The following is a 12,462-nucleotide window of genomic DNA, read 5'->3' on the forward strand; positions in this document are numbered from 1 at the left end:
TGATATTGTTTCCTCGACTCAGTAATAGCATCATTAAACGCGAGCGGGCCACCATTTTTCCTCTGCAATATACTGCCATGATAAATGGAGCGCAATATAATCGATGTTTGGAAGGAAACAACGCTTGCAGGTTTTTTGTGAGACAACGACATATGTGGGGAATGCCTATATCGGAGAATGCTGTATCAAAACGTTTTTACGATATTATAATTGGAACGGAAAAGGGCTTTCGTTTTCTTGAGATGGAAAATTGTTTGCAGTGGCAGAACCGTTGTTACAAAACGTACCTATATTGTTTTTTGTCCTCGAAAAGGTAACGCAAAATTTAGTAGGATACATTTTTTGCTGTTTAAGGTCCCATTGTATAAAGGCAAGTATTTTCTTGTGATCATTTTGAACACTTGATCATCATAACACCAATTCACCAATAAGTCGATTTGTGTCATATGTACCTAATAGGTCTCAATATGTCCTAACTAATATATCAGTTAAGTATTAATGCTTGAAACAGTTACACAATGGACACATGCCCAAACCCGCTAGATGATAAATCTCTACTGCTTACTACAAAGGAACCACGGGAACAAAGCCTGGGATGAGCTGGGTTCAACATAAAATAATGACAGCCATTATTTGATTCGATAAATTCTTTATTACATTGTTTCATTATAAATTATTCTCGTAACAATTTCAATACGCAAACTTCAATACCATTATTGATATCAGAATTAATCAATGATTGGAATGTTCAAATTAAACTTAGGACCTCTTTCATCTTCTTAACAATAGTCTCATCAGTAACAAAGATATGCTCACTATCACTCGTGCCCATACTTAATCCATTCTTAATCTGCGGCAAATATCTGATTCGTTTGCATGAACTGTGAACTATTTTGCAGCCGATATCAATAAAATTCTTTGCATTCTCGACAGTCACGCCAGCTCCCGGCATAATCTCTATTTTATCACCGAAACTACCGTTAAGTACCGTTATAAGTTGAACAGCTTCGACATCGTTAGCCGACGCCTTTTGCCCGCTCGTCAGCAGTCTGCTAAACCCTAATGCAGCTATTTTATTGACTGCAGAAAGAGGGTCTGTGCAAACGTCGAAGGCTCTATGGAATGTAAGAGGGATACCACCCACTTTATTTCTTATTTTTTCACAGTTCTTCTCATCTATATCCTGAGAACCTGTAAGTGCGCCAAAGACAAATCTGTCCACACCATATGCTTTGAAAACTTCGACATCAGATAACATCGTGTCCATCTCCTGTTCCGAATAATGAAAGTCTGAGCCCGTGCGGCATCTGATCATTACATTCACTTTTGCCCTCTGCAAAAATAAACAAAGAGTGAGTGGTAAATAAATAGGTTCTTGTATGAACGAACTCCATTTATCAAGTGGCCGTACCTTCGTTAATTTATCGCAACCACAATCGTGACATGATTTACGGATTGGTTTTCCGGCTGCTGTATTATTCACCTAAAAATATAATATAGCAGTAGTCATGTCGATATCAAGTCAGCAATAAAATGGAAAAAAAAACAATTGAAGCTACTCATTTGCCATGCAACAAGGAATTATAATGTTTACCATATCTACTATTTCCTTGACTAAGCCTGGTGATGGAGTAAGTCCGCCTTCAGTGAGAGAGCTACATACTTCTATCTCGTCGGCGCCACCGTGGATTGCGTTTATCGCTGACTCTAAACTGTCTATACAAACCTCTAACATGGTCTGTGAAGGGAATATTATATTTATCTTATCAAACTTATCAAAATCGAAATTATAAATAAAGCATACCTACAACAAATAATGTTATTTTCCTTGTAAGGTAGATAAAATTGTATAATTGTTTCCACCTACCTACCCAAATTAAAAAGTAAGTGAATGTAACGCCCACTTTTCACTAATAGTATTGAGTCTCCGAATACTCTTAATGACAGTACCCTTAGTATGAAACGAGAGCGCGTTCGGCGATCTGATTGGTTGGTTTATTCGAGCCGGCCAATCAGATCGCCGATTACTTTAAACGTAAAGCAAACTCGTACTAAGGGTACGGGTACTTAAATACAATACAATATATACTCATAACCGTGTACAACACATACAAGTCACAATAACATGATACACCTAACACGTCTACATTATACCAGACAGATTTTACAGAGTATGGTACTAACAACTATAACTAAACACATTCATTACCGCGAGTAAATTATATTTTAATGTCATTCGATACCAAAATTTAAATTTCGCGGGCTCCTCTGGAACATTCACCTTAACCGTAAAAATATGCAGATACATATAATAGCTTTAAAAAAGATAAGGAAACAATATATGTTCGTACCACTTATTATTTATCGTTGAGTGTTATGAATTTATCAATACCAACACTTTGATTTAACTTTTAAAATAAACTTTATTTGCACTGTCACAAAATAATCACCAAAGACTTGTGTGAGTGGAAAATAATTCCAATACCGGTTCGGTGTTACCAGATTCCAGGCATTCCACTGTTTAGTTTTTGAAAAACGTTCAACTTTATAAACTTTGAACAATACGAAAATTATCATCATAACTAAATATTAAATTCATGTTTTGTAGATCACAAATCTATATGTAATATGTTACATAAAATTTTCACACATACAAAATAATATTTTTGAACGTAATGCCACTTGGCCAAGTGATGCTAAATTCACAATGGTTTGTTCCTTTTGACATTTCGAGTTCGATGTAAAAGGACACGCGAACGTAGGCAAAATATCGCCAGCGTTCGCTTTCTTTTAGCAGGTATTTAAATTTAATTCTATTTATCTAGGACATTTTACAAGAAATAAAGTTTATCTGAAGTGAACCTGCAATACTTGTTTCATAAATAATTATTTGTCATCTATTAAAAGTTGAGGTTATATCGAAGTCTGTGCCACATATCGGACGATTGTTTTCGTATAATTTTAATTAATTATTGAGAAAATTTGGTGCTAAAGTGTTATTTTTCGGTAAACAGTTATGTCTCGAAATAAACACCAAGAGGAGACCGACAAGCTTACGCGTATTGCTATTGTGAACGCGGATCGCTGCAAGCCGAAGAGATGTAGGCAAGAATGCAAGAAGAGTTGTCCCGTGGTGCGTATGGGCAAGCTCTGTATAGAGGTCACGCCCAACGATAAGATCGCCACCATCTCCGAGGAGCTCTGCATTGGATGCGGTATTTGTGTCAAGGTAAAACTTTTACACAACATAGAGAACGTGTTTCTAAATTTTGCTGATTAATACAAACATAATCAATCTCTTCCGTATTTGTCAATACGTTAGCATAACTTAGCAAGTTATTAGTGGTAACAATACCATTAATATTAATATAGGAATGCCTAATAGAAAATTCCAACTAGTCCATGATAACTTTTATGATCTTAGTCTGATATGAGATGTCCTGAATAAAATTGATTAAGATGTGTAAATAAGAATAAACAATAGAACTTTAATAAATCCTGTTTACAGCTAACATATGGTTCTAATAATAAACAACTTTTCAGAAATGTCCTTTTGATGCAATCACCATCATCAACATCCCATCCAACTTGGAGAAGCATACTACTCATAGATACTCCAAGAACTCATTCAAGCTCCATCGGCTGCCGATCCCCAGGCCTGGTGAAGTATTGGGATTAGTTGGTCAGAACGGTATTGGCAAGTCCACTGCCCTGAAGATCCTTGCCGGAAAACAGAAGCCCAACTTGGGTCGTTTTGCTGTAAGATGTAATACTTTTTTATACAATTAGTCATTTTGTGTTTATAATTTGTAAAACCTACAGCACATCCATTAACTAAAAAAATGTCCTTTCACTGTGTTGTCAAAGTCAAATTATAGGCATGAATGATTGGTTGTACTGATTTATAATTCTACTAGAGTTTTCTTCATCCACTTTCACATGTTAATGCTTTCAATTATGCAATTCACTTCTTGTGTTTCTATTCAGAAAGTACCACTCTTCCAATAAAAAAACAAGCAGCAGTATATCATTAACACAGTAACCCCAATCAACTGAAAAAAGACAACATTGAACAGAATGCCCAAGTAATAAAATTGCTATCACAACAATATTGGAAATCCCTCAGTGATAGCATTATTATTTAATTTAATTTGTTGGAAATTACTTGTTACGTGAACAGATTTACTTATCTTTTGAACTACTGTATTTATTTATGAGCACCAAGTGGTCTTACACCACCATTTCACAGATTGTATAATACTTAATTAGAGAAAAACAAATTGCATTTTGTTCTGTTCCGAGACTATAACTCGCACCTTTAAATCAGGACCCTCCGGACTGGCAAGAGATTCTCTCTCACTTCCGTGGCTCTGAGCTGCAGAACTACTTCACGAAAATTCTTGAAGATGATTTAAAGGCCCTGATCAAGCCTCAATATGTGGACCAAATCCCTAAGGCTGTCAAGGGCACTGTCGGTCAACTCCTTGACAAGAAAGATGAAAGAAAAAACCAGACTGAAATTTGTAAAATGCTGGGTAAGTTAGCTTAGAACATAATATATTGATCTTTATTGCAAAATGGGAGCAGAATTTGAATTAATCTGTTTTCCTACATAGATCTATCGCACATCCGCGATCGTGAGATCGCCGCCCTGTCTGGTGGAGAGCTGCAGCGCTTTGCTTGCGCTATGGTGTGCATCCAGAACGGAGACATTTTCATGTTTGATGAGCCCTCTTCTTACTTGGATGTCAAGCAGCGTCTTAACGCTGCCCGCACAATTCGATCACTCATCCATCCTGACAAGTAAGCATTTTTAACATTTCCTTAGACAAAGGCATATTATACTGCCGCTACTAATAAAATAACATAATAAACTACACTCCTAAGTTTTTGTACCATTTTAAGACCATTTTGTTCTTGTGCAGGTTTATTATAGTGGTGGAGCACGACTTGTCAGTGTTAGACTACTTGTCTGACTTTATTTGCTGTCTGTATGGCGTACCCGGTGCTTACGGTGTTGTGACTATGCCTTTCTCTGTTAGGGAAGGTAAGGTTTAAAAAATTTTGTTCTTGAATTTATTCTAATTGGCGTGTACTAAACTTCTTTATTATTTTAGGTATTAATATATTCCTTGATGGATTTGTCCCCACCGAAAACATGAGATTCAGAACTGAATCGCTAGTATTTAAAGTCGCCGAGTCTGCTACTGAAGAAGAGGTATAGTGGATTTTCTCTACAAGTGTAAAAAAGTACAAAAGTACCTCATAGTGTTTTTAGTATTGTCACTACATTCTTGTAATTTTCCACAGATCAAACGAATGAACCATTATGAATACCCAGAAATGTCGAAATTGATGGGTGACTTCAGTTTGAAAGTACATCCTGGAGAATTCTCAGATTCTGAAATTCTAGTGTTGCTGGGAGAAAATGGTACTGGCAAAACTACATTTATTAGAATGTTGGCCGGCAATTTGGAACCTGATGAAGGTAAGATTCTACTTAGATCGTTCGTATATTTTCAAACTATAAAATATTTTTATTTTAGACGTGTATCCGAACCGCTTTATCAAAAAATTAATATTTGTAATGGCAACACTCAGTCATGAAATGTCAAATTTGTGAAAGTTGTCAAATTGTCAATAGGCTTCGGTTTTGTAGTAAAAAAATCTTAATTTTAACATATTTATGATTAATCCTAGTTTCACTGTGATATTTAACCGAAAAGAATCGTTTATTTTGAATCTCTATTAAAATTGCGTTATATAACAATGTAGACATCGTTTAAAAAATGAGGTTATAGGTGTATTACAATAAGTGTATTTTAATGAATTTAAACATATTTAAGTTTATAAAATGGCTAGAACTGAGTTATTTGATTTGTTTTTCCATCCTGTATTCCAAAAATGTTTAAAACACGCGGAATCCTGTGCGGCGAGCGAAGGTATGACATCGAGACACTTGTCTCTACTGTCTTGTCTGATCACGAAAGTCAATATTTGGACATCTTTGTCGACGTAATTATTTGTGTACAGATATCAATTAATTATCGTTTACATGCTAATTTATGGCCTACTTGCAGGTTATTGTTGCGTTTTAATGTCCTTTGTTTGACTTATATTCTTTGCACCATGTAATATTTAAAAGAATGTAGGTTGATATAAACAATTGGATTTTTAATATAAAACCTTGCTAGTTATTGCATTGTGTCCATTTAATACAAATAAATAACATACAATATTTCCATTGAAACAGAAAAGTAGAGCTGAATTCTTTGTAGTTTGACATTCAATCCGTACATAAGTATCAAATAGAATGAATGAATTAAAAACATCAATATAATCTGGTGTAAGATTATATTCTTCCTGGCCTTGATTATTTATTTAATATACAAAACTAATCCTTATAATTTTATCCATGTTTCTTCAAATAGGTCTAAAAAGAACACTGAACATTATATCTTAAATCAGAATGATCATTTCCATCTGGAAGTAATGAAACTTCATTAAAAACACTCAATAACAAGTAATTTTTTTATGTGAAACTGTATTATGGTCATCATCTTCATGAATAAATGTACCAAAAATCTGATTATATGTCATTAGGAAAATCTAATTACTTCAACCAAACAAACAAACAGGTCAAGCCAAATAAAACATTAAAAAGATAGAATTTTTATGCTTTTCTTTTCCAATTAGTACAGTTATTTCAAACAAAGCCACCACCTACAGTGATCCTTGTATACTTATTAACAATTACACTGTTCCACCCAGGTTCGGGCTCACTACCCCAGCTGCACATTAGTTATAAGCCACAGAAGATATCGCCCAAGTCACAGGGTTTGGTGCGCAGCTTACTGCATGACAAGATTAGGGATGCTTATATACATCCACAGGTGAGCATTTATTGTATTTTAATAATATTTATTATTGGATAATTTTATTTTATACTTAACCCATAGATTATTATGTTTTAACCTAAAGCTCCCACACTCGGCTCAATCCTTCATGATTAATCTTGTGCTTTTCATAGTTTACGATTGTTAGGATTATGACAAGACCAACCTTTTCAAATTCTTTGTAATAAGTAGTGTTATTTACTGTAGGACAGTAAAATTTTTGTTTATTATTAACTATCAATACATTTTTTACTGTGTTTCCCAAGTCTATTACTACACAGTTACACACACAATAAGAATCCAATATGTACATGATTGACCACAGACCACAGATCATAAATCACCTTTGAATGTTGTTCTTTAAATCTAATATAAATGTGTTTTGTATTCCAGTTTATCACAGATGTGATGAAGCCAATGAAAATAGAGGAGATTATGGACCAGGAGGTGCAGAACCTGTCTGGTGGTGAGTTGCAGAGAGTGGCCCTGGTGCTCTGCCTCGGCAAGCCAGCCGACGTCTATCTAATTGACGAGCCCTCTGCCTACCTAGACTCCGAACAACGTTTGGTAGCTGCTAAAGTTATTAAAAGGTAAGTTCTCCTTATATTTCAACCACTATTTGACCACTTAATACCTCACAGAAATTATTATCTTCAAATTAGTATAAATTGTCATTCATTGACATATTACTGTGGCCCCAGTCAAAAAGGGTCCAATTTTGTCGAAAATGGGTTAATTATACCAAAATTATTAGAAAAAATTATACATCATTATAAAAATCTGAAATGAAGCTATAAAAAAAGTTTACCTTTAAAAATCATAACATGAATTTTTGCGGATTAAATAACACAGAAAATCCAACACGAATTTCAAATAGTATATTCTGATATTTTAATCAACAAATTATTTCCTCAGGTTCATCCTCCACGCAAAGCGTACAGGCTTCGTAGTAGAGCACGATTTCATAATGGCGACGTACCTGGCGGACCGTGTGATCGTGTTCGAAGGCACTCCCTCGGCGCATGCCACTGCGCACGCCCCGCAGTCTCTACTCAACGGCATGAACCGATTCTTAGAATTACTCGGCATCACCTTCCGAAGGGATCCCAACAACTTCCGGCCGAGGATAAACAAACATGCTTCTGTTAAGGTTTGTTTCACTGTTAAATCAATAAACTCTTACTGAGACCCAACAGTTGATAGGTCTTCGTATGTCAATCATATTCAGACCAGAATTGGTGTAGCGGTATTGGGACTCATGGGTGGGAGTCCCAACACTACTACACCAAATCTGGTTGCACCAGATTATAACAATTTCTTGTTAACTTGAGTCAAAAGACAAAATTTATAAATTAAATTAGAAATATTTCATGAAAATTCAAGCAAATCACTCATTCAAGCAAGTCTTGATTATTATAATCTTTTGGAAGATCAAAGTCAAATTTTTAACAATAATCTTATAATTACATGTACTGTTTTCCAAGAACCATTTTAATGACTAGATTTTCCTTAAATGTTTCGTTTTGGTTTCGTTTTCGTTTTTCTTTTAAAAAAACGTTGCTCCACACTAGGATTTTCTCCTGTGTCGTGGGTGCGTTTACAAACATACAAGTTCACATACACATGACACCCAGACCCGAAACAACAATTTGTGGATCACACAAAGAGTTGCTCCGTGCGGGAATCGAACCCGCTACCCGTTGCGCGGCAGCCAGTTGCCCAGCCACCGCAACAACCGTGCAGTCGTGTTTATCCGGTAATTAAAGTATGTAAATAATATTAATAAATTGTATGTTTTTGTTACAGGATATTGAACAGAAACGAGCCGGCCAATATTTCTTCCTGGAAGACTAGAGCTATAAACAATTGTATTTATATATATTGTATCTGTCACAACGGTGATGGCCGGCCACCTGTGTATTTCCAATTAAATGTATTACTGTAATAAATCATGTTTTATACAACTACACACAATGTTATTTGTCAAATAGTTCATAAACTTTCACAAAGTTACTTTGACAGACAACTTTGTCTATACCGTGTATCCTTTCCAGTTCAAACTATCTGTTAATACAAGATAGTTAATTTCGTAAATATTTATAACATAAGAAATATTTCAATCAACTGAAAAACTACTCAAGTTGGGTTTGCCTTTTCAAATCAATTCTGTATTCTTAGTTCGAGTTTGCTTTACGTAACGCGTGTGCGTTCGGCGCTCTGATTGATTGGTTCATTCGAGCCAGCCAATCGGAGCGCCGTACGTGCTCTTATTTCGATTTCGTTTTAAAACGAAGCAGTACGAGTCAGTTTTACTTTCCTCTGGTGGTATCAAGGAAAAAGCAAATACCAAAATTAGGTAATAGAACTCTCTTATGTTTTAAAGTAGTTGAACTTACAACAATTTTTTTAAGGTAATTATTACGTCGTTTTCGAGTTTTACAAGCTTTTAGGGCGCCCTGCTAATGTGCAACCAGACAATATAGTTAACTACCTATTCCTACATACATCTAAGCTAAAATTATATCTGTTCGGCCATATGGAGTTTAGTGCTAACACGTGCGAATAATTCGCTTTCGTATCGTATTCATGCATTCCTGCTGACGCTGTAGCATAGCAGTTTTATTTTTATTTAGGTATTAGGTAATAATAACTATCATGTCACCAACACTGCACAAATATAGCCAATAATAGTATTAGAAGTACTGTCAAGTGCTTTCTATTTCAGTAGATAGTAGTCTAGTACACGACAGTCGACAATGAATGTATCTAATTTCTGTAAGTAAGTATCATTTATTCCGAAGCTGCGGACTACCTAGCGGGTTTACTGGGGCTCTGGCTCGACAGGCAGGAGTAAGAACGGGGTTTTTAGTCAGTAAGAGTCTGACACTCCCTCTCGCCTCGCCCAAGGCGGGAGAAGACATTGGATGATTTCCCCCCCTCAAAAGTATCATTTATTCATTTTCCTACCCGCTTTGAAGAATAACAAACAATAGGTGCCTACCTATATGTTCATAGACGAGTCATTTCATGCGAAATACCCATTTGTTTTAATACCTATAGACCTCTCTTTAAATGTTCTGTGCTTTAACCCTAATGTAGTACGGTGTCATTTCTAGGTACACCCAGTAATTACTACACGTACAATAAACACAGGTCGACCCAATTTCCGTGTATTGACACCATATGACCACATTCTTATTGATACAAATACATTCCTGAGGTAAAATAAAATCCCCGGTGTACAATACTAAGTCAAGTATGATGCACACCTAGTCAATAAGAGGATAAATGAAAATAATAAAAATATACTATTTGAATATCATTATGTACATAATTACCACTAAATATTGATATCTGAAAAGCGCCAGAGTGATCACACGAATACGCACGTTTTGGAGATTGATCCTAACCTACTCATGACTATTAAGCCTTCATAGTCACTCGTTACAGGCAGCGATAGTATAGTGTTAGTGTTGGAAGACTTTCACTACTGGACGAAGACCACCCCCTTAGTGTGTAGACAAGGTCCTTAATAATCGGGGTATCAGTTAGATGTTCAGTTGAATATAGGCCTCTCCAATGGACGTTAGATCGGCCTCAGTCGCTTCCTGCGAGTCCTATCATTATTATAATGTTATGTGTCCTTGTGAGCAGTAGGTATAGTTACAATATTTATATGGGAAACAGGAACAATCCTGGTTACGATTTGTTGTGGTATCAGGCTGGTGATACGCCTTATTAAGTATTTAATGACTACCTGTGTTGTGGGAAAAGTGGGTAGATTAGGTAACTACACCGAATAATGCACCTCTTCAAAAATTTACATTAATCAAGGAACTATAATATCTTCCTCATCCAGCGCTTTGTTTAGTCTGCGATATAAAAAATCTGACTCTATATAGGTAGGTAAGTATACATACTCATAATACCTACGTAGAAAAGCATGCATCATGATATGATGCGCATCTTCAGATTAAGTATATTGCAAGCATTTAAGTATGATAAATCACTGATACTCGTATCTGATAACATAATAGGTAGGTACACTGTTTTCAAGAATTCTACTTTCCAACGACGCGATTATCTTTGCTGACTTGCTTTCCAAGGAAATATGTACTCAGATTGTTTACAATATATAGCTTTAGTTAAGTGTAGGTATAATTACTAATTACTATAGACTCATCAAGCCAAAATAAAACAGGTAGGTACCTTATTGTATATATATTGTGGGTGAACTCGATTTTTTTGCCCCGACTGTTAAATATATAGATTTTTTATTTAGGTAAGGGAGGCACTTATAGGATAGGCCGGCAAACGAACAGACTTATCATCTGATGATAAGCAATCGGCGGCACCCATGCACATCCGCAACTCTAGAGGCGTATGTTGCCGGCTTTTGGGGGTCAGGTATTTTAGGATTGCGGGGCTTCCAGTAACCTCACTAATACGGCGAAACACAAAGCGGTGTTTCATGGGGTTATTTATGTTAAATGGGCCTACGTTTGGCCGCTATCTCGCCTGATGGTAAGTGATGATGCGGCCTACGATGGAGCACGTCTACCCATAAGCAACCTATTTACTCGGGCTTTGAAGACACCCTGGTTATGCCCATTAGGAAACACAGACTCCGGCAAGGAGTTCCACTCCCTAGCAGTTCGCACTAGGAAGCTTGAAGCGAAGCGCTTCGTGCGAGTGGGTGGGATATCCACCATGAAACGGTGACGCCTCGCCGATTGTCTTGTGGTTCGATGATGGAAAGGACTAGGAGAAATCAAGTTGGCTCTCCCACAGAATTATATCTATGGACTACATTTGTTTAGGTATTATATCCTATGGGCTACGATGGCAACTAGGTACCATTTCTGGATCAATAAACGTTGACACAAAATCTTCGACATCTCTGCCCCGAAGTCTCGTCAATAAATAATTCGTCGACAACTCTGAAAACTTAATGAAACTTAATAATTGTAAGACAAACAAACGCTGTACATAAAAACGTAAACAATTTATTCAACCGCGACTGACGCCCTTCGTCTAGTAAAACGTAAACTCTATTTAAAAATACTCCACTCATACATAAGTAACGTTTACTATGAATCACAGTTCTTACAACTATGAGACGATGATATAATGATCATGAATAAGATCTATGACGACACAGAGACCTACAGAATAATAAATTAAATAGCTTTGCTTTGTAACATCCCATTAAAATATCATCCAATCATTGACTCAGTTTTATTTTTGTACGTATGACTGATTATACGCGAGTTAATTGAGGAAATTAACTACTGGAATAACAAATATGTAATTGTATGATCATTGTAGGCAGGCTTTACTTTATTTATGGAAACTATGGAAGTTTATTTCGTATTTGTATTATTAGGTCTGAAAATGAAATCATAGAAATTTTCTTTGGTGGGTACTTTGGTATAAATAAATAAATAATTGAGTTACTTTACTCAATATAATATGTATTAAGTCTCAATATTTCCTGCATTTTTTTAATGACTCATGAGTGACATACTTTACACATGCTTAAAACACGTTTGATTCGTATTCAATA

At 35.8% G+C, this 12,462-nt stretch overlaps 2 protein-coding genes across 3 annotated transcripts; one reads left to right on the plus strand and one right to left on the minus strand.

Annotated features, from left to right (window-relative positions):
- Window positions 1-629: 629 nt before the first annotated feature.
- On the minus strand, window positions 630-2,465 carry LOC118278136 (PF03932 family protein CutC). Of its 2 annotated transcripts, none has more exons than XM_035597219.2 (4): window positions 2,352-2,465; window positions 1,595-1,738; window positions 1,412-1,483; window positions 630-1,333 (listed from the first exon to the last, which is right to left on the minus strand). In XM_035597219.2, exons 2-4 carry the CDS (start codon window positions 1,733-1,735, stop codon window positions 749-751), a joined length of 798 nt encoding a protein of 265 aa, XP_035453112.2. In that variant the 5' UTR covers window positions 1,736-1,738; window positions 2,352-2,465; the 3' UTR covers window positions 630-748. The 2 variants fall into 2 exon arrangements, with proteins under 2 accessions (XP_035453112.2, XP_050556328.1); XM_050700371.1 differs by having other exon boundaries at window positions 2,244-2,464.
- Window positions 2,466-2,634: 169 nt separating this feature from the next.
- On the plus strand, window positions 2,635-8,870 carry LOC118278135 (protein Pixie). Its single transcript, XM_035597218.2, has 12 exons — window positions 2,635-2,797; window positions 3,015-3,229; window positions 3,544-3,759; window positions 4,328-4,535; window positions 4,617-4,803; window positions 4,926-5,047; window positions 5,118-5,218; window positions 5,311-5,488; window positions 6,772-6,893; window positions 7,290-7,486; window positions 7,812-8,046; window positions 8,703-8,870. Exons 2-12 carry the CDS (start codon window positions 3,017-3,019, stop codon window positions 8,748-8,750), a joined length of 1,827 nt encoding a protein of 608 aa, XP_035453111.1. The 5' UTR covers window positions 2,635-2,797; window positions 3,015-3,016; the 3' UTR covers window positions 8,751-8,870.
- Window positions 8,871-12,462: the final 3,592 nt, after the last annotated feature.

Source organism: Spodoptera frugiperda, chromosome 18 (assembly GCF_023101765.2).
Source record: "Spodoptera frugiperda isolate SF20-4 chromosome 18, AGI-APGP_CSIRO_Sfru_2.0, whole genome shotgun sequence".
In the NCBI taxonomy this organism is placed as follows: Eukaryota; Metazoa; Arthropoda; class Insecta; order Lepidoptera; family Noctuidae; genus Spodoptera; species Spodoptera frugiperda.